Consider the following 21,971-nt stretch of genomic DNA (forward strand, 5'->3'; position numbering starts at 1 on the left):
TTATTATAATAACTTAATTATTTAAAAGGTTATATTTTTAATATTAATTAATAAAGTAATATTAATTTATATTAATAATAAATAGTATAATTAATTAACTTTTTATATTAATTACTTAAATTATAGTAATCTATTTTTAGTTTTTAGGCTATATTAATTTTAGCCTTTTTTATATTTTTAAATCTATAATAGCTATTCTAGCTATAATAAGGCCTATTATAAAGCTAATCTTATTAAAGTTTTAAATATTATTTAATTAAATACTATATTTTATAATTATATTTTATATAAGTTAAAACTAACTATAAATAATAATTAGATCTTTATATTTAGCTCTTTAATAGTTATATCTTTAAAATAAATATATCTTTAGCTTTAATTATTACTTTATAAAGTTATAAGCTTAATACTTACTAATAGATAATATATTATAGTTAATAAGTAAAGAATTAACTATTTCTTTTATAAAATATAAGTATAAAGGAAATCCTTATAAATTTAAATTAAAAATAAATTAAATTATTATTTACTTTTTTAAATTAAATAATCTCTATAAATTTAAAATAAAATTATATTATAATTAAATACTATTCTTTTAGTTATAGAGGGTATTATATTTAACCTTATAGTTCTTTATAATATATTAAATACTTAGCTTTAGGTTATTTTAAAGGGCCTAAAATATAAAAAGGATTTTAGCTTTATCTAAAGGTTATAATATATTTAATAGCTAAGAAGTATTTAATTAAATAGAAATGTTATAAGTTAAGGGATTTTTAACTAGCTTACTTATCTAACTGGCTTACTTATTAAGTATATTATAGCTTTATTAAGTCTTTTAAGTTATTTTAAATATTATTTTTAATAATTTAATTATTAAGCTATTTTTTAAAAAAAAATTAATAATTAATTTAATAGTTATAACTTTTTAATTAAGTATTAAAAATAAAAAATTATAATATTATAAATAAAATAAAAGAAATATTTTTTAAAAAAAAATAAAAAAATTATATATAATAAAAATATTAAGTTTATAAAGATATTAATAATTTTAAAGGCTTATAAATAAATATAAAAAGTATTATAACTATAAAGAATATTAAATTATATTAAAAAATTAAAACTTAAAGATCTTTATATTTAATTTTATTTAAATATTTATTAATATAAATTTTATTAAATTAGAAAAATATAATAATAATTAATTAATTAAGTTCCTAATTATATCTTATTTTTAGTATTTTATTAAGGGTAGCCAGTTTCTCTATATCTGACGTTAACAGGTAATCCGGTATTAAAATATTCAAGAATCAGCCAAGCATGTACGTTGCCCCTGAAGCTTAAGGGCTAGGTAGATCCCTCTTTCAATGGCTTTTTTTTTTTAAAACCTCTATACCTCCTCTGTAACACAGACCTCGGAAAGCAAGGAAACTTCAGGCCTTGACAGAATATTCCAAAATATATTCATTAAATAGTCCCCTAACCTTACAGCAGCTTATCTGGATTTTTTATTTTCTTATTTTAAAAATAAAATAAAAAAGAAGAGAAAAAATTGTATTGCTTATTGTTACAGTCCTCAAGAGTTCTTCCCTCTCCTAGCCGGACCGCCTTGAGCGTCCGAAACACTGCTCTGGGATACTACCCCAACTAATAGGAGCTAGTTAGGTGGATTTTATATGTACGACCTTGGTACAGACTGTCACTTCCCTTGAATATGTTTCACAGCGTTGACATTGTCTATATATTAAGGCTCCTTTTCCCGCTGAGTCTTCTTTGTCCTTCCAGCCCACTGATATGTCTAATTTCGTCTTGCAATTTGGCTAGTGGCCATGATATCTGTTGTGATCTGTAGGGCACGGTATGTCTGCTCCTGTGGTTGAATTAGTATCATAACGGAGCTGAGACTTTCGCGTCTCCTAAGCATTCGTCACCCGTTTGCTTTGTATACTTTAGTTTAATTTGGTCCTGGTTACATGGTACGATTCATATGACGTGGAGCTGCATTCCACCGTGGTGGATGGTCTTAGTTAACTCGACACCAGTTACCATGTGTTGATGTGCAGTGTGCAGTTCATGTTTCCCAGGGCAATCCACTACAAAGGTGTGGGAAACAATGGTTACACTTCCTCGAATATAAGTAGGCTAGAGACTCGACTCGGGGAGTGGTTTGAAGTTTGAAGCTCAGAGTATCCAATCAACTGCAACGACGCCATTGAGTGCCTGTCATATAATACAATATACTGCCCTGGATATAAGGTACTTCACACGACTCATCACAATGCACGAATGATTCAAGGCACCCTTTCAATTATGGTTCTGTAGGTAATTGAGCACCGCCTACCCTAAACCTCGACACGGTCTTATTGAGGTCGACAATGGTCATCTGACTCATGCAACTCCTATTGAATTTCTACATTCCCGAGTCTACAGTAGTCTTATACCTACTCCGTATGCGTCTCTGTTCAGATGTGTCTTGGAAATTCCAAAACTACCGAAATGCAAACTGTGAGCCGGCAGTGTTGCAACATCATCAGCATCAAGAGACAGAGCACAGCCGTCGAATCACATAAGCCAGATAACAATACAATATCTCAGTCAGACATCTAATTAAACCACGAGTCACGTAAGAATGCGGTTGTTATATAGGTTTCAAGATACCTACTCAATGGTGCTCGTCATGGGAAAGATAAAAAAACCTCACCTGAGACAACTTGCAACAGCTAGGAGCCCAGGACAACGGCCCTATGAATGAACATGACAATAGAAGCATGGAACTTGTGCCAGGACGACCCAACGACAAAAAGACCATACCTGGAATGTACATTGTGGCCATGGCACGCAATGACTCAGATTCGTGTTGAGTGGAATGAAGTCTTGAGGTCTGACTTGCATCACGACTAAACCACATTTCAAGCAGACCACATCTGGCTGACCTGCAGGAGTGATGAACCCCGAAGGATTCATTCATGGAGAGCAAAAATTATGGTAACACGCACGCCAGGCACGCCTTAAGATATGTGTAACTGTACATGTAGAGATTACAGACAAGTAGCAACTATTAGTCCATATCAAAGAGTAAACCCTGAACCAGGAAAAGCATTACACAGCTGGGGAAACCTCACTTTAAGGCTACTGTTCATGCACGCTGGATATGGGTCGAGGCGGCCATACACAAACACCAAGAATTGTATGAAACGGGCCCGAACAGAGTAGCCAGAAACAACAACCGTAAGTCACCCCGTCGCTTTCTTGTCGAAGTAGCAAAGACCACACGCAGCTTCTAGAAGGGACGCCTGCAGTAATTACACCAGCAGAACGTACATGACAGGCTTGTTGTCCGACCACTTACCAGCTGAAAAGGAATAGGCAGTGTCCAATCAGTTCAATGACATAGGATTCTCACCAAATCGAACGGGTTGAGGCGTTTACACCGGGTTTAACAAGGCACTTTTTGGGGAAACGTCTTGGCGTGGGAGTGTGTCGAAGGGTTCAGGAAAGTCACCGAGGCCCAGATGGAATTGGGACATCACTTTGCGCTGGTATGAACCTGTGTGTACCAAGGCCAAAGTGCTGGGACTGTATAGGAAAGCCGGATGACGAACTTGAAAGCTCCATGGCGGGACTAACTTGACGGTACACCACTATTTGCTCTTTTAACGAGCACTTACGGAGGTAAACGTCCTTAAGATGAAACCATGAATATCACTCAATATTGGTTCAGAACAAATCGGATATCATTGAAGAGAAAATAGTCTTGCAAGCGCTGAACAAGTTCAGTTGTTTCCGGTGAAGCGAACCTGATTGTCTCACAGCCACAACAGCAAGTGGGCGGTTTAATGTGATCACTGTGACGTTGACGGTGAATCAAGCCGCTAGAGACGAGAAATGGGGAATACTCGTGAGATCAGCGACTCTCCAGCCTCCCAAGCCTGCTGCCTGCGAGCCTGCGAGCCACGTTAATATCGTGCTAAAGCGAATGGAACTTGACCACTGACTTGATGCTTGATATAAACTGAAAACGTGATCTGATATGAGTTAGGGAAGCTACTAATAAGGAGGCTGTCATTGCGATGGGCATAATTTACAAGCATCATGATATGCTTGCTATATAATGCCTAATTGCAGGGCTTTGGCTGACAAGTTTAACCTGCACAAGGGTGGCGTGCATTGTGGCATATTGCTACAAGGTACCGAGTCGGACACCATAAATTGACAAAACCCTCAATAAGTTTTCCAGGTTTTGAGTATCCATCAGCCTCTCCAACGAGCTTTGGAAGTCTCGGGGGAACACAGAGAGTTAGTGACGACAGGCGTGGCGGAGTAGAAGGCTGGATGTTCGCATTGCTAGGATCAGCCACACCACTATAGATGTACCATCGAGTGGCAGGATTTTTTTGGACTTTCTAGGCTTTCCCACACGCACACCAACGCCGAGCATCATACGGAGTAGGGGTGCCACAGTTGTATTTTGAACATGGTTCATGGATATGAGGTCCATTTACGAGGCGCTTGATCGCACCGCCACCATTTGGTTCACCTGAGGGAAGTTGAGTTGAGCAAGGATTGGTTCAGCTTCGTTGCCCCCAGTCCCCTGAACCAATGCTACCTGGGTACCTTGGCTCAGGGAAACAGAACAGAGGTTGAAGACAAGCCTTCAGCTGGGGCGTTACGATAGATTGAGACGGTAGGTTCATTTGATGTCTGCTCAAAAAGATGAGAAAACCTAAGAGTACTACAAACCAGAAGGTTTGGTCATTGTGAACTATTTGCCCTCATCTTGTTTCTCATTGCAATGATCGAATGTTATAATAGGCCCGGACAGAGCGGGCGGTAGTAAGTCTTCATTCACTGTTCCCACGTTTCTTGTTCCTTGTTCATTTTCTCGCCTTCGAGTCAACTCGATCCGCCTCTCATCCCACGATAGAGCAGTGACATGCCGCTTATTACGGTAGCTTGTGGAACCTGTTTGCCTTGTCGATTTGGAGAACCCGAAGGTAATCAGTGGGTCGTCCTGAGGCTAGATATCCGATACTCTCGACCCAAGTACAAGTAAGTCCTTCAGTATCCGAAGTGTCATAAAGAAGAACGACGCCAGAAGTAGCTGTCGTCATCTCCCGCTCAGCGTGGAAGGAGAGCGTCTTCCCGTCTGTCCTTCGTCTTGCAGGCACATGCTATTGACTGCGGTAAGAAGGTATATATGTGCGCCTCGGGCGGCCCCGTCAGAGGCTGAGATCTTGACATCCAGTTCCGCAAAGCAAGGGCTGTGCTTGAGGTGTAGGGTCAAAAGAGGCGAGAAGAGTGTTGAAGAGGCGGCTTGCCAATAAAACAGTACATCACTGTCGATGATGACTCCATTGGGATCGCGATTGCAAGATGCAGGCAAATCATCCACTCCAGTTGGACGGTGGTGAATGTCTTGGCTGGCTGGCCAAATGATGGATGTTTCCTCAGCAGGGAATAGCGGTACCTGACGTCGAAGTACCTTGAAACGAAAATCAGTCACTTTCAGTTAGACCTTTCCCCAGCACGTTTCTAGCCGGCCGCTTCATACCAGAAACGTATTCGCATCACCCACTTCTGTCCGCTTTGGCGCTCTTCGGGCTTTCACTTTGGGCTGTGGTCATCTTCCGCTCCGGGGCGTTCCCCAACCAGGCGCGCGTTTCCCTTTTCCCTATGTTCCCAACTTCCCACTAGTTTTTCGCGTCGCTGGCGTTGTTTTGTTGGCTTCACTGGGCGAGACACCGTCACCAATATGTCTCGTTATACATCATCTCTGTGAATGATTGTCGCGTGAAATAATTGTGTTTCAGGTACCTAATGCAAGCCTTCCCATGCGGCTAATGCTACAGGCTAGGTAAGAGCTGCATGGTACATAGTGCTTTCCCAAAACAATAAAGAAACATTCGTGACGGGATAACTTAAGGTAAGGAAGGTGACAGGGTACATCGAACCCAACGTACCTACCAGGTTTCTGGCACGATCCCACCTGAGAGACAGGACAGGCCTTTTTGGAAGGAACCAGCCCGGCAGCTGTCAACAATCCACTGACACACGCCCACACACTCTTTCCCTCTTACGTACCCCACTCATTCAACCCGCCATGCTTTGTTATCCAATCAGAGAAGGTTCTTACCCACTTGCCCACTTTCAGAGGCCCTCACTATCGCTCATCGCCCATCTTCGCCTCGCATCTCTCTCATCGGCCGCCTTGTTCACTTTCTTTCTCTACGTCTCCTTGCACAACTCTCCTTCAGTGCTACATCGTCATTACTGTCAACCATTCTCACGGATACATTGGCTCATTGTCATTTCCCCAGAATACTTGCCTTAAATCGTCCGTTCTGCACGCCACTGTATTGCCGGTTCTCGAGCCTCAATTCTGTTTGTTGCATTCCTCGCCTAAGCCACCCACTGCCCACAGCGTAAACCCGCCCACCCAGTGCTTGCTTCTTCCTTCACTCGCCTCTCTGCCCTGACCCGGGGGAAAATATCAGCTCTCGCCACGTCTCCAGCCACACATTAATCCATCTCGCCCCGATATGTGCCTTTGGCCCAAGGCTGTTGCGACATCGAAACCTCGAAATTGATCGCATGCTGGATCAGATTTGCATTTGAAAACCCCAATTCTCTGCTTTCCATCTGCCTCTATGGCATCGGACGCTTCCGCCTTTACCGCGATCGACCCCCCGCCCGCAACGCGCGCAGAGGCGACCCCTCCTACTATCATCCCTTCAGAAGACGCTGCTATCAGATTGCTCAAACGGCCTCGTTCACCGTCACCTTCATCGCCGCGCTCCCTCGTCGCGCAGTCGCAGGGACTTTTGGGACTTGGATCACCGACCAAGTCTGCCCGTTTGGCACTCGCGTCGAGTATTTCTCCGACGCCTTTGACCGCGGCAGCTGCCCTCGAGGACGAGCGCCGGCGACGCGAAGTTGACGATCACGACGACGGGACACGGGCCCCAGCACCCACGAGCGACAATCCTAGCCACCGAGTTCTAACTTCCCTCATGTCTGGAGCGGTTCAGGCTATGAGCCGTCCTGCTGACGCGCCTCAGCTAGCACCAACAGCTGCCATGGACCCATCTCCAAAGCCTACAAACCCCGTGTCGCTGGCGCAAACCGCGACAAGTCAGGTCGAAGAGCATGGCGCACCAAGTCCACAGAGCACCAACAGCCTCGTTGGGGTCCCCGTCACCGAAAGCCCGACTCCAATGGAAGTGGACGCCCCTAAAATCGATCAGCAGCAGCATCACCAGTCGTTACAGCAGGTAGTCGGGCAGGAAGAGAGGCATCAGCCTGGATCCCTATCGTACCCTGGCTCTCTTCAGGCTACGGGTAACCTGACAGAAACCCCAACTCGAGGGATGAGCTTCCCGATGCCCACCCCAGGCCAGACATCTCCCACATCATCTGGGTCAAAGAAGCATAAATGTCCTTACTGCAATACTGAATTTACACGCCACCACAACCTCAAGAGCCATTTGTTGACGCATAGCCAAGAGAAACCATACGTATGCACGGAATGCCAGATGCGTTTCCGCCGTCTGCACGACCTCAAGCGTCACGGTAAACTGCACACTGGTGAGAAGCCCCACGTTTGTCCCAAGTGTGACCGAAAATTCGCTCGTGGCGATGCGCTTGCTCGTCACTCTAAGGGCGCTGGTGGCTGTGCAGGGCGACGATCCAGCATGGGTAGTTTCGTTGATGACAACGATATTGAGACCAGTCTCGGCGAAGCTGATGAATCGGCCATGTCTGGACTTGCGTACGATAACCCCGAGGAAGATGAATTGAGACGTCAAAGTTTACCAAGCATCACCGCCCAGCACGTTACAGGAGCACAAGTGGATGGCTACAACACCCATGCTCGGACATATCCACCACCTGGTGCTCGACCTGGGACTGGGGGACTTTATCCCCCCAATGTTAACCAAAACCAGGCAAATTCCAACTCTTCTCAGCCTGTCGCCAACAACATTGCGGGGCACAATTCTACCGCGGGAATCGCGTCCGTTGCGGCCGCCAATGCGAACATGTATTCTCAGACTGGTATTACAGAGTCTCCAAAACCATTGAGCCCTGGGGTGCAAGGACATGACTCCAATAACTTGGCGCGCCAACGGTCTCCTAGCTTGACCCAGCAACTGCAGCAGGCGCAGTTCGGACGTCGAGCATCGGATTTACAGTCACCACATAACTCGCAGCCCCGACCTAAGCTTCCCGGGTTGTCGCATCCTGAGTTCGCGGCGCCGGGGTCAACCGGCTTCTCCCACACCCGGAGCGGCAGTGGCGCGCAGTCTATCAACGACAGTGGAAACATGTTTGCTCAGAGTGATCCGAGTGTGTGGGCGTATGTTCAGGCGCTAGAGGAGAAAGTCAAGGCGCTTACAGACAAGGTTTCGACTCTGGACCATGTCGTTGCAGACTTGAAACAACAGATGGAAACACGCGATGCCGCCGCGGCGGCTGTCGCCAAAGTATAACACAGCGCTGCGTTGCACCCATCCATAGGTGCTTCCTTACTGCGTTACTATATACCAAAGCACACTGAGACGACCTTCGTTTTTTTTTCACCTTGAGAAGTTTTTGGCACGGTGCTCAGGGAGGCGTTTATGGGACATTGGGACATGCTTTTTTTTATTTCTAGTTTTTCCTTTTCTGTTTCTGTGGAAGGTAGGGACCTCCACGCTAAAAGAACGGGGCACGGTCTAGTCATGATTATCCCATCATTATTTCATGTAACATATTGTTGTTTTGTCCAGATCAGATAGTGTGCCTCGTGGCAGCAAGGATCCATCCGCTAGTACAGGTGTCAAAGAGTTGTATTGCGCATAGTGGAAGCTTTGTATATAGAGAGTCTAATCGTCGAGGGCCACGAGCTGTTACAAGAGTGAACCTGGCAAGTGATTAAGTTCTGTTATCGTTTGCTGTGTGTTGAGGATATGTTGCTTGTTGGTGGCTAGCCGAGGCTCATATGGAATTTGATGGTTCCTGACGGGGAGCAGGGCGCTGACTGGGGAATAATTAATTGGGGACTTTGAGACACAGCACAGTTGACACCAGATATTTACTCCACATGTAGGAATATGGATCAAAGCCATTAATACTTTACAACTATTCTCACAAAACACTACATAGTTATAATTCAAGAGAAAGGCTCAAGTAAGGCACACGTTGAATCATGCTAACTAATAATAGTAAAATACCAACGTCGGTACCTTATCTATCAAACCTTCCATTGAGTTACCTTAGTACGGAGGGACAGTCTAACTTGTGTTAAGGAGCGGCAAGTGGAGACATGGACAAACTTCGCTCCCCCTGGCCAGATCAAGATCGAAGCTTCTGATTTCACGTGCCAAACATAACCTCTGGTTGGTGCGACGTCATCACTGACACTTAGCTTTTTGCATGAGGTACCTTCGTTGACACAAACACGAAAGCGGTTCAGGTTCCACCCTCTCCGTAAGGCGATATCATGGCGGCTAATGCCCGTGTCATAGTCGCCGATTGAAAATTCCCGCTCTCTTTCTCTCTTTCGGCGTTGCCAATACATATCCTTCTTCTCATATCAATTTCTGATGTGACTGTGCTTGTTACCAGCAGTTTCTCGTGCAGTCCCCAACATCACCAAGCCTCCCCATTTATCCATCCGCCCAAGGATCTTGCTTCATCACGAAGCAGCAATATTCGAGCTGCCCTGTGTATCATGTCGAACACTGTGGTTGACAGTGATGTACCCCTCATTAACGGTAGGGCTTCCATTCATTCATGTGCCGTTGATTTGTGCCTGCTTTGGGCCCTGCATACGTGCGTTACGTGGTAAAGCAGGCAAATGGTGATGTAATAGCTTGATTGCTGATGCATTGTTTTGATGGGTTCTACCCCGTCGATTTACGATTTTCCTAGAGACTTACTAACACACTTCAAAGGGGCCCGTCCTTACAATGCAATCGAGAAAGTGACAACAATTCCTAATCCGGAAAACGAGCACCAGGTCGAGCCGTCCCATTTGCAGAATGGAGAGGCTGTTGAGGCTGTATGTATTAAACCCTCTGTCTTCAAACCATCAAAGAGTCTGTATTAATCACGGTTAAAAGAGAGATCCGGAGCGCCCACAGCTGCCTGATCGTGATTTCGAGTCGAGTATCTCTACCAGCAACGCCGACTTTGACGATCTGATACTTTCTACAAACGGTGCGCCTGATGACGAGCTGAATGGAGGAGCCCCGAGCGGAACTCCCAATGGTACTGGAAAGAGCTATGCAGCAGCAGCAGCAGCAGCAGAGGCGGACCAGAGAGGCGGCAAAGAAGAAGATCCAAGCAATGCTGAAAAGAGTTACGCCGATGTTGTCGCCGACAGAGACGTGGATAACAACAGCAGACATGGCCAATGGTCCTATCCCGAGCTCCCCATTACCGCTCATCCTAAAAATATCAAGACGGGGAGCTGGCGCGCGGGAGGCATTCGTTTCGCGCCATTGCGAGTGCCCATGAGGCGACGGCTACAGACTGCAGCAGTCTTGTTTCATTGCATGTCTATTGCCACATTTGTCTCAGCCTTTTGGTTGATCTGCGCCAATCCGCTCGCTTGGCCTATCATTATAATCTATCTGATCCATCTTGCTCTTTCAACTGCAGGAACCAATGGTAACCTGACATACCGCTCAGAATGGGTACGAAGCCTCAAGCTCTGGAAGCTCTTCACTGGATACTTCCCCATGAAGCTGCACAAGACGCATGAACTACCGACCGATAGGAAATACATCCTCGGGTACCATCCACACGGCATCATTTCCCATGGCGCCTTCGCCGCCTTTGGCACTAATGCTCTTGGGTTTCGCGAACTGTTCCCTGGAATCACCAACACGCTCCTCACTCTCGACTCCAACTTCCGTCTCCCCTTCTACCGCGATTATATCATGCTTCACGGTCTCCAGTCAGTCTCCAAGGAATCGATATGGAATCTTCTCTCAAAGGGCGGTCCTAGCAATGATGGCCGAGGCCGCGCTGTTACCATTGTTGTCGGCGGTGCCCGTGAATCGCTCGAGGCCCAACCAGGAAGCCTTCGGTTGATCCTCAAGAGCCGAAAAGGGTTTGTCAAGATGGCACTTCGTACCGGAGCCGATCTAGTTCCTGTCATTGGATTTGGAGAAAACGATCTTTACGACCAGCTGAGCCCTAAGACACACCCCCTTGTGCACCGAATCCAGATGATATTTCTCAAGGTTTTCAAGTTTACCGTGCCAGCTCTCCACGGCCGCGGTGTGCTGAACTATGATGTTGGTCTCATGCCTTACCGTCGGCCCGTCAACATTGTTATCGGACGGCCGATCCGCGTTGACAAGTCTCATGGACCTCAACCAGGCCAACAGGACATTGATGAGCTGCATGAACGTTATGTTCAGGAAATTGAGAAGTTGTGGGATGCATACAAGGATCAGTTTGCTGCCGATCGCAAGGCCGAGATGGAAATCTTTGCCTAAATTTTCTCTTATGTGTTGTAAAATGCCTGCGATGCTACTACATATTAGTTGTCAGATTAACAACGATCGGAGCTGTTCTCAAGGTCTAGGCAGAATTGTGTGGGATTTCCTATTTTGATTGTGTTAAGGGTGTTCCGCATATCTTTTTTTTTGTTCTTAGTTTCGAAGCTTGTAGTTATTGTATCCAGCAAATCTACTCCTACCTATGCACTGATTGCATGTACGTACCGCGTATTATTGTTCCTTAGGTTCCACGGGATGGTCGATTGACCCAGTTCTGCATGTCTACTACCTAGGCACGTGACTGCGCGCTTCGAAGTGAAGGACGGAGCGCGTGGGTCGCGTCACAGTAACAATTGACCTCCACTCGAATTCATCCATCAACTACCCTAGCTACCTATCAAAGTCCCCAAAACCTTTCCAGCACAATTGAAAAAAGCCAGCTCTTCTGTCTGAGATTTATTTTCATTGGCGATGGCTCGTACGTCTCTGCGCAAAAAGCAGGCAGTTAGCTACAACGAAGACCCCGACGACGACGAGATGCCCCAGGTGACTAAGGCTGTAGCGGCTGCTACTAAGGTCATTCAGAAGACTAAGGGTGCAGTTACAAAGACCGTAACTGCAAAGTCTGCATCTGTAAAGACAGCAACGAAGCGGAAAGCCTCGCCCGAACCTGAGATAGCCTCCCGAGCTCCAACGGCAAAGACGACCAAGAAGCGCAAAACAAAGGCAAAGGACGATGATGCGAAACCATTGGCAGATAGAACGGACGTATCATCACTGAAACCTACCATGAACATTGGCGCTCACGTCAGTGCCGCAGGAGGTTAGTCTTATACTCTATTTCCTTGGTTGTATCAGGCTAAACGTTTCCCTCTAGGAGTACAGAATTCCGTCACAAATGCTGTCCACATTGGCGCAAACGCTTTTGCACTTTTCCTCAAGTCACAAAGAAAATGGACGAACCCGCCTCTTGACCATGAAGCCAAGAATCAATTCATCTCAATGTGCAAAGAACACAGTTATAGCGCAGGCGAACATGCCCTTCCCCATGGCTCATATCTCGTCAATCTAGCGCAGGCCGATGAGGAGAAGGCGGACCAAGCATATAAATCCTTTCTAGATGATCTAGAACGTTGCGAGCAGCTGGGGATTCGCTTGTACAACTTTCATCCTGGATCAACCGGGGGAGATGCTAGGCCAGCAGCCATTGCACGTATTGCCGCGCAGCTTAACAAGTCACACAGGGCCACCAAGACGGTGATTACAGTACTGGAAAACATGGCAGGCAGTGGAAATGTCATTGGATCAACCTGGGAGGATTTGAGGGACATCATTGCCCTGGTTGAGGATAAATCTAGAGTTGGTGTTTGCATTGACACCTGCCATGCCTTTGCAGCTGGCTATGACCTAAGAACACCAGAGGCATTCAGTAAGACTGTCAACTCTTTTAACGACATAGTTGGCCACAAATATCTCAAGGCCTTCCACTGCAAGTTTACGATCTATTTCCTTCCTTTTTGCAGCGGCTGACATATCTTAGTGAACGACAGCAAAGCCCCCTTCAATTCCAATAGAGATCTCCACGCCAACATCGGCACGGGCTTTCTCGGCCTCCGCGCCTTTCACAGCATCATGAACCATGCCCCTTTCGCGGGCATGCCTATGGTACTAGAGACGCCCATTGATCGGCCGGGTGCTGACGGGAAATCCGTCGAGGACAAGAAGGTCTGGGCTAACGAGATCAAGCTCTTGGAGCGACTTGTTGGCATGGATGCGGAGACTAAGGAGTTCAAGGACCTTGAAATAGAGTTGCAGGCCCAGGGAGAGTCGGAAAGGAACAAGATACAGGATCAGGTTGATCGTAAAATGGCCAAGGATGCCAAGAAGGGGACTAAGAAGGGTGGGAAACGGAAGAAGAAGGATGATTCTGACGACGAGAGCGAGTAGATGTCTTCAATTGGTCACTGTAGCATGTGTAGCAAGTTTAGCTGATGGAAAGGATTAGGAGCGGACAGTTGGGTGCAATGTAATATCATACCTCTCGTCTCTTTTGTACTTTACAGGGCTATGGCGGTTATCGCCCGTTATCTGGCCTGATATGATTAGGTTTCCCGGTTCACTATAGCAGTCACTCACTGCTTACGAAGAGACTCATCAAATGACGACTGACGAGTAGGTTCTCATGAACGTAGATTTAAACCGATCAGTATTTCCATCGCAAGGCTCATCCAGATCTATGATACTCTCCAAAGGGGTATAACGGCTCCTTACTATTTACCTTGCAAAGAGCAAGGACCAACACATGAAGAAAATGCTCAGCCAACCAACCAACACCCTCTCTACCGATATCCAACGCCAGGCCTCCAAGAACGACAACACTACCCGTTAGTCACCCCTACTTGCGATTCTTGCCAAAGGTAGCTTCAAGCCTGCCCATGACACTCTTGAGTCCAACACCTCTCTCACAGTTGGCCCCTAACCAGGTTTCCATCCTTCCCCTGACACTCCTCATCGACTTAAGCACAGGCATCTTGCCACCATCCTCGCCCCCAGCGGTTGCAGCAGCTCCAGGGTTCAGCAGAAGCTCGAAACAGTCAGACCAGAGTTCAGTCTGCCAGTATCGTTTGAGGCTCTCACGGATCTTGTAACGTCGACCAGACTTGCCGAGCCCACCTTGGTCACACCGTATAGTCTCGATGTACTTGCCAAAGAGGAGTGTGTGTATGGTGCCAGCGAGGCCGTGGTAATCAATCTGCCACGTCCATGGGCGGCCCTCTCGCATCTCAGCGCAGTCTTGAGCACTGGTTTTCCAGTCGGCAATGAATTCAACTTCGGGGACAAAGGCGCGCATGTCAATACCGCGACCAAAATCAATAAGCACAACTCCACGCGAAGACCACCCACCGCTCCCATCAGCCTTCCACTGAGCTGTCAGGGACTCGTCATCAGAGAGTGCGTCCAAACGTAGCAGGCAATTGTCGGCTTTGAGATCTCCGTGCAGAATACTCTTGGAGTGAAGAGCCTCAACGGTTCGCAGAAGCTCGATAGTAAAAAACATTGCCAGCTGCTCATCCATGACGGCAGAAGGTTCAGCTCGGAAGAAGTTGACAACATCTAAAAGGGTGCCATGGGGATGGTAAGGCAGGAAAAGAAACGCTTCATCTTGGAAGAGGTGCATCTCATGCGCATACGACAAGGAGGCAGAAGCACGATGCTGAGGGCCCAAACGAGTGTGAGCCAGACGCATCATATGAAACTCCCATGGTGTAGGTGGGTTCTCCATCTTTAAAGCCTCGATGTCACTGCGATGGCTTACTGCGAAAGCACCCTTGCCCATGGTAGGTATTGCGTTCTCATCGTTCTCGTCAGCTTCTGGAGCCGAGTTCTCAACAAGATAAACTGGTGCGAATGCTCCAGCACCAAGCTCTTTCTTGATTGTGTAGGTAGAAGGAGTGCCAGGGAGCTCAATTACTACAGGAGCAGTAACAGGTCCCGCTTTATTATCGCCTGACTTGTTTGCCTTAGCCAGGGCCTTGGCAAACTTGCGGATCTCAGCCCCTCGCTCGTATTTCTCATGCCGATGGTCATAGAAGCCAGAATACGAACTCAATGGGGGCAGCATCCTAGAGATGATCTCAGAACGAACTGACTCATCCACAGGGTTACACTGAGCATCTTTGATAATGGGGCCCTTTGGAGCAAGAGGCTTAGGAGGGATTGCTTTGCCCAAAGGCCCAATGGATTTTGGAGCAAGAGGTGCGGACATCTTGGGGAGTGGAATAGGATCGTTGACCATCTCTCGAAGAGGGCTGCTTAGAGGTTCTGAATCTGAACTCCCCTCGTCCTCTTCATCAATAGTCGGAGAATTATCCTTCTTAGACGGTGTCTTGTATCCACGGCGCTCCACAGTTACATCCAGAGACACTTCAGTCCTCTCAGTGATGGGAGTCATAAAGGGCAGTCGGTTGTTAGCCACCTCGGCCGGATCCCTAAATGGCCGAGTTGGGGGCTCGTAGTCTTCAGGTGGGATAGGAACGAATGTTGTACGAGCTGTAGGAGGGAAATCTTCAAACAATGGAGTTTCAAGCTCCTCGGCATCGTCATTTTGCTCTTCTCCAGTTCTCATTTGTTGGTCAGTGTTGTCGAAAGCTTCAGATGACTCCTGATCAGGTCCTGGGGTACCTGTATCGATCAAGTCGGATCCTCGTGTCTCATTTCGTTCAGTGCCTTCGTCACCAGCATCCTCCCCATCAATGTGAGGAATGTGTCTTCGAGTTGAAAAGTCAGACCATTCACTAACACTCTTAACATCAGACGTCTCATCGTTCTCATCGTCGCCGGCCTCACTGGGCTCTATATGCCTTGCGGTGACTGTGCTTTCTGCATCCGTAGTATAATTATCATCACTCTCATAATCGTCATCATCTGCGCTCTCTTCATCCTCTTCTTCCTGTCCAGCAGGCTTCAGGGGTGCGTTGAAAATATCATAAATATCATCAGTGGCAGCCTTAGTATGAAGTGTCATAGTAGGCTCAGAGGTGTTTTTCTTTTTGAGCTTTGGTCTGGATGGCGAGTCAAGCTTTGCTTTAACTATTAAACGGTCAGATGATTGTAAAGATTCAGGGAACATGGTGACTCACTGATCTGGGTCTCGTTGACCTCTATCATTTTCTTCTTCTTACCACGTGGCCCTCGATGTTGCTCGACAGCCTTGCCATTCTCATCATACTGCACAGTGTCCTTGTGAACCACCAACTTGGTGGAAGAATCCTGATGGATAATTAACTTCCCAACTGTGTCTTTGTGAATGGCCAGCTTGCCCACAGGGTCTTGATGGATCAGTAGCCTCTCCCCTGCTCCTTTGCTGATTTCCTCGATCTCGAGGGGGATGACAGGCTCAGGAACGAGGTTCTCGTCAAATATTTCATCTTCCCAACAGTGGTCGAGCCAGCCTCGGCCAGCAGCCATAATCTCCTCGAAACTAAGCTCCGTGCCAATCTCTTCAGGAGTTGGGTAGATAGCAGCAAGGTCAACAAAAACACGCTCTTTCTTTCCAGTTTGCGGATGGACGGAAATTTGATGCTTCGATGGAACAACCACGATATTCTGTATTTGCGAAAGAGACTATTGAACCATAAAAATCATAACCATATATTAGTCCTATGATCATCAACATGTGGGTAAGCCGGGAGGAAGAATATCAACTTACCGGATCCCTAAACACTGACATCTTAGGAGCCGTACTCTTCTTGCCACCAGCTGGCAGTGTCTCACCCGCCCAGGGTTTGGCTTCCACCGCATTCTCTTTTCTTCGGTCTGCCAATGAACCGATGCTGTCCCACCCTTTTGAGCCCGCACTCATTGATGACATGGCAGAAGGTTGGGCGTCTGCATCAGAAAAGATTGCCAGCTTGGACTTGGAGGGTTTGCCGGCCCCACCACTCGAAGGTCTTGCCGCCTGAGGATCTGCTGCTCGCGCAGCAGCAAAGGGGTCAACTTTAGCAGCAAGAGCCGGCCGCATGGTAGGTAATGCTGGGGATGAGGGTTCGTTCATGACATCCGGCTGCTGGGCGACACGCTGCTCGAACTCCTTGAACTTGCGAATCAGTCGCTGAACAGGTCGAGCCTCGCGGTCAATACCCAGCTTGTACACTTCTTCGGCTTGTGCCCATCTATTCGCTCCCTCAAGCCAAGCAGCATATTCTTCATAAAATAATGCGAGGGACTCTCCTATCCCATGTCGCGACAAGAACATGTACGTCTCGCGCGGGGTGTCGGAGAAGAAGTGGATGTAGTGAACCCAGAGTTTGAGATATCGAGGGTCGTTCTTGTATTGCGCTGAACCAATGAAGGTTTTTGTTGCACGCTCGAGAAGGGTATGCAGTTGTGATTGTGGTGTTGCTTGCGCTGAGGGATAGGCGTCTAGGGTCCATCGAACATAACGTTCAAAAACGTCAAGAGGATCGTCTGACTCGGCGATGTTTTCAACTTCCTGTTCGAATTCGGCGCGAATGCAGTCGTTGACATTGCGCGTGTCCGAAGGGGTTGGCGTAGACAGTTTATGAAGTGGTGATGGGGAGTAGAGCTCAGCTAGCTTCTTAGCTGAACGACCACCTGGTAAAGACTGAATATTTTCTTTCTGTCCTTCGATCAAGTCGAAGTCAATCAGATCTCCTGAAGCTGACATGGCGAGTTAGTATCTCCTCCAGCGAGGCGTTTGCTTCATGTAAAACACTCTCAGGGGCAGTTAGGGATGTGGTTGTTGTTAAAAAGGCTAGACATTTAAGTGGGATGGTCACATATTATTATTGTTGATAATAATGCAACAATAGACTTGTTGCTGTAGAAACAGCCACACGCAAGCCACATCGGAACACCAAGATCCCTCGTATTAGTTAACAATGTCTGTAGAATCTGATGAAACAGTGAACCGTTGAAGAGGCAATTTTCCAAACTTATGTAGCTAATTCATGACTTTGCTCATGGATTACGCCAGATGAGTAGGCCTAATTTGTCACGAAATATTGAATCATTTTCTATTCTGGGACACACACAAGGGGTTGACCACGAGGGGAAAAGAGTGGGTTGAACCTCAATCAAAGGTTCATTAATTGATCAGTTTGCTTTTACTATTTTTGCCTCTATTACTTTCAATTTGCCGTTCTGGTATATGGTCTCACGCGCTCCCGGCTGAGGACCCAAAGGCATCATCATCATCACAAGGCTTTTGTTCCACGTATCAGTCTATTCCCATTTACAGGTTAACAGACTTGCGGAAGTTAGCACCAGGGTAAATAGCCTGGTCACCAAGCTCCTCCTCAATTCGGAGAATCTGGTTGAGCTTGGCGAGACGCTCAGATCGGGCAGGGGCACCGGTCTTGATCTCACCGGCACGGAGACCAACAGCAATGTCAGCAATGGTGACATCCTCGGTCTCGCCGGATCGGTGAGAGACCATGACACCCCAGCCATCAGCGTAGGAGTCCTTGGCAGCCTGGATGGACTCGGTCAGAGTACCAATCTGGTTGACCTTGAGAAGAAGGGCGTTGCAAGACTTGAGCTCGATGGCCTTCTTGATTCGCAGAGGGTTGGTGACAGTCAGGTCATCGCCAACAATCTGGATGTCCTGGGTCTTGGAGAAGTAGCTCCAGGCCTCCCAGTCGTCCTCGGCGAAGGGGTCTTCAATGGAGACGATAGGATACTTCTTGCAGAGCTCGGAGTACAGGTTGGCGAGCTCCTCGTATGTAATCCACTTGGTGGGGTCAGACTCGGGGTTCTTGAAGTCAAGATCGTACTTCTTCTCCTCGACCTTGTAGAACTCGCTAGAGGCGACATCCATGGCGATCTTGATCTTGCCGGTGTAGCCAACCTGCTCAATAGCATCGGTGATAAGCTCAAGGGCCTCCTCGGCAGTCTGGATATCGGGAGCAACACCACCCTCGTCACCCACGTTGCCAGCGGATTGGCCATATCGCTTCTTGGCTAGGCCCTTGAGGGCCTGGTAGACTTCAGCACCCTGGCGCATGGCCTCGGTGAAAGTGGGCGCCTCACTATAACCGCGTTAGAAAAAAGAAGAAGCTTGAGACGAGCGTATCGAGATACGTACGTAGGAACGATCATGAACTCTTGGAAAGCGAGACGGCCACCGGCGTGGGAGCCACCGTTGAGGACATTCATGAAGGGAACGGGGAGGACGTAAGGCTTCTTGGTTCCGGCGAGGTCGGAGACGTGAGCGTACAGAGGAACGCCCTACAGTAAGTGGTTAATTGAGAAATTCATAGCATCAAACTCATATTTTTTAAGCTCACCTTCTCAGCAGCACCAGCCTTGGCGACGGCCAGAGATACACCGAGAATAGCGTTGGCACCAAGCTTGGTCTTGTTGGGAGTACCATCGAGCTCATTAAGGAAAGCATCGACAGCGGACTGGTCCTTGACATCGAGGTTCTTCTCGATAAGAGCGGGAGCAATGACGGTGTTCACGTTCTCGACGGCCTTGGTGACACCCTTGCCACCCCACTTGGACTTGTCGCCATCTCGGAGCTCGCAAGCCTCGTGCTGACCTGGATTATCATGAACTTAGCGAGTGCATACGGAAAGTAGCCGAAGGGGGTCAGGACGAACCGGTAGAGGCACCGGAGGGAACGATGGCACGGTGGAGGCCAGTCTCGGTGACGACGTCAACCTCGACGGTAGGGTTTCCACGGGAGTCGTAGACGGAGCGGGCGAAGACCTTCTTGACAGCCATGTTGACAGGTGATATGATTTCTAAGGGTCGTTGGGTTAATTGGTATGCCTTTAGGTAAATATGTAAAGGATGAAGAGGAAGAGGAAGAGGGAGAGGAGGGGAGCGGGGAGGTGAAGAGGTGAAAGAAATTATATAGCTGATGGAGTGGAAGGTTCGACCGATGGAACGGCTGGCGCTCCAACGGGCAGTGCCATGATAGAGCTGAGCGCCGGGCAATTGGACAATAGCAGTGCCAGCCAGTGCCAGGAAAAGTCACTCAATAAATGAGTGGGTGAAATATGCCTCAACGTTGCCCAGCCCAAGCCAGCCCAGCAACGGAGAGTGGTTTGTTGTTGCTCATCACAGCCATCCATACCAAACCACGCCAAATCAAACCGACTCATAGCATTTTTTTGGTGGGGGTTATTCCAATCGTTGAGGGGTGACAGAAGGTGGAGGAGGGGTTTGGAGGGGGAGGGGGACCAGCCCAAAGAGCTCCCTAAGGCTCAGGTCGCTCTGCTTTGCTGGTGTGCTGTTGCGATTGCTGAGGGGCAGTGGAGGGGTATGGGCATTGATAATAGCTGTGACTAGCTAATTTATCTTGATTGAGACTCACCTTAGGTAAAGTGTTTATGTATGAAATGTATGCAATTGGAGCCAGCAGAACCTGTCTAGGGGCAAGAGAGAATGATGGCAAGAGGAGAAGAGGTATTGGATGCAATGAAGATAAGAAGAACGAGAGAGGGGGGGAAAAGATGGCCGCAGGAGGGGAGCACAAGGTGTTTATGAATGGTTTCTGGAAACCAGAGGAAATTCGTCGATCCATTAAAAGCCAAAAGTCAAAGCTCACTCCTAAAATGGGAAGCCCAGCCCAGTCAACGGTCGACACGAGAAAGGTATGATGAGATGTACGTAGCCTGCCATCTCCCGTCTTGTCTGTCTGTACGATCTTCCACGTCTCTCTCACCAAAAATTACCTGCGAGGTGGGGTCCGATTGACCTTGGAGGGGTGAAATGATCTCACAAATCTCACCCTGTCCGGCCAATTCAACCAGAGGAGGGGTCCAAAAGTCCAGGTCTATTCTCCCCCTGGACTGGGCTCAGGTCCCACTCTACGAAGCTTTACAATCACCTAGATCCAACCATCCCACATTGCCAAAAGCTACCTCAATGGTTCGCCGCTCACCTTGAGATCCATTGACATTGACATTACTGTAAACGGCCGACAAGAGAACACGCCAGGGTCCCCAGTGAGCTATATGGGTCCTCGAAGGACGTCAAACATTGCTACTCCCTGTGTGTTAGATCGGCGTTGGCATTGGGTGATTACTAGCGATATGGAATTATGCCGCCTAAGCATGCTATATTTCACGCCCGCCGACACAGCGCCGCACCGAGACCGAGAGGAGACGAGAGGATGGAAAACAGACCGAGGATTCATAATTAGTGTGATGACGAGCATAGTCCACCATATGCGCCTCCACACACCTTCATTAACTCTCTCATGTTGCTGTGCATAGCATCATCTCCACGTACAACAGTCCATTACACACAGCTCGATGCAGGCTCATGCTTCGCTCCCGTTGATTCCCGGTACCGCGGGCTCATCTTGCCCGTCGTCCGCCGCATCGCTGCCCCAGACTCGCCGTGCCGGCTCGAGGGCGTCTTCCGGTTGGACGATCCCCGTCCTGGTCGGAAGCCAAATTGACCAGGTGCAACGAGAAATGAGACAAATCCTCCCCAGTCCCGGAAGGCTGCATGTTGAACATAGTGCATAGCGGCATGGCCATTCATTAGTGTCGTTGAATAGCGGCTCTTACAATGCCTTGCTTGCAGGCTTGACCATGTTCCCGCTTCAATCGGGCATGTTATTCCCACAAGGCACTCTCAGAATTGCGTTGTGCTTCGCTCAATTGTCGGTCAAGGCTCCAGAGTCGGTCGATGAAAGTTGATATGTTCTGATAAACATGGATGCTGATGGAGTGACCTGAGTCCGTGCCTATCAGCATCTCATGAGAATCTACAGCCAACAAGAGACCGGAGCCAACCCACCCCCCTCGCATCTGGGTGGGAAGTTGACGTCTGAATGCTAGTAAGGCCGAAGGCGTGGTTTGATACTGGAGAGCGTGATATTAACGCAATGTATCAAACATGATCTGACTACAACCACGATTAGCAGTCTCTACAATTAGCCCGCAACAATCATCATGCGTTGTTGGCCCGTGGGTATCGGTGGGTATCCACGAAGTGACAAAT

At 47.7% G+C, this 21,971-nt stretch overlaps 5 protein-coding genes; 3 read left to right on the top strand and 2 right to left on the bottom strand.

Moving 5' to 3' along the window:
- Window positions 1–6,647: 6,647 nt before the first annotated feature.
- FFUJ_01547 (related to zinc finger protein crol gamma) lies at window positions 6,648–8,486 on the top strand (the record flags this gene model as incomplete). The annotated part of the gene is made up of 1 exon (XM_023577495.1): window positions 6,648–8,486. The coding sequence occupies one exon, from the start codon at window positions 6,648–6,650 to the stop codon at window positions 8,484–8,486; it is 1,839 nt and encodes a 612-aa protein (XP_023424034.1).
- Window positions 8,487–9,709: 1,223 nt separating this feature from the next.
- FFUJ_01546 (related to diacylglycerol acyltransferase type 2a) lies at window positions 9,710–11,486 on the top strand (the record flags this gene model as incomplete). XM_023577506.1 has 3 exons in its annotated part: window positions 9,710–9,752; window positions 9,933–10,039; window positions 10,101–11,486. 3 exons carry the CDS (start codon window positions 9,710–9,712, stop codon window positions 11,484–11,486), a joined length of 1,536 nt encoding a protein of 511 aa, XP_023424035.1.
- Window positions 11,487–11,960: 474 nt separating this feature from the next.
- FFUJ_01545 (probable AP endonuclease) lies at window positions 11,961–13,436 on the top strand (the record flags this gene model as incomplete). XM_023577517.1 has 3 exons in its annotated part: window positions 11,961–12,312; window positions 12,367–12,918; window positions 13,030–13,436. The coding sequence occupies 3 exons, from the start codon at window positions 11,961–11,963 to the stop codon at window positions 13,434–13,436; spliced, it is 1,311 nt and encodes a 436-aa protein (XP_023424036.1).
- Window positions 13,437–13,884: 448 nt separating this feature from the next.
- Window positions 13,885–17,676, bottom strand: FFUJ_01544 (probable mitotic checkpoint serine/threonine protein kinase; the record flags this gene model as incomplete). XM_023577528.1 has 3 exons in its annotated part: window positions 13,885–16,079; window positions 16,130–16,613; window positions 16,699–17,676. The coding sequence occupies 3 exons, from the start codon at window positions 17,674–17,676 to the stop codon at window positions 13,885–13,887; spliced, it is 3,657 nt and encodes a 1,218-aa protein (XP_023424037.1).
- Window positions 17,677–18,243: 567 nt separating this feature from the next.
- FFUJ_01543 (probable enolase (2-phosphoglycerate dehydratase)) lies at window positions 18,244–19,736 on the bottom strand (the record flags this gene model as incomplete). XM_023577539.1 has 4 exons in its annotated part: window positions 18,244–19,039; window positions 19,096–19,238; window positions 19,298–19,551; window positions 19,613–19,736. 4 exons carry the CDS (start codon window positions 19,734–19,736, stop codon window positions 18,244–18,246), a joined length of 1,317 nt encoding a protein of 438 aa, XP_023424038.1.
- Window positions 19,737–21,971: the final 2,235 nt, after the last annotated feature.

This window comes from Fusarium fujikuroi, chromosome FFUJ_chr01 (assembly GCF_900079805.1).
Source record: "Fusarium fujikuroi IMI 58289 draft genome, chromosome FFUJ_chr01".
NCBI lineage: Eukaryota > Fungi > Ascomycota > Sordariomycetes > Hypocreales > Nectriaceae > Fusarium > Fusarium fujikuroi.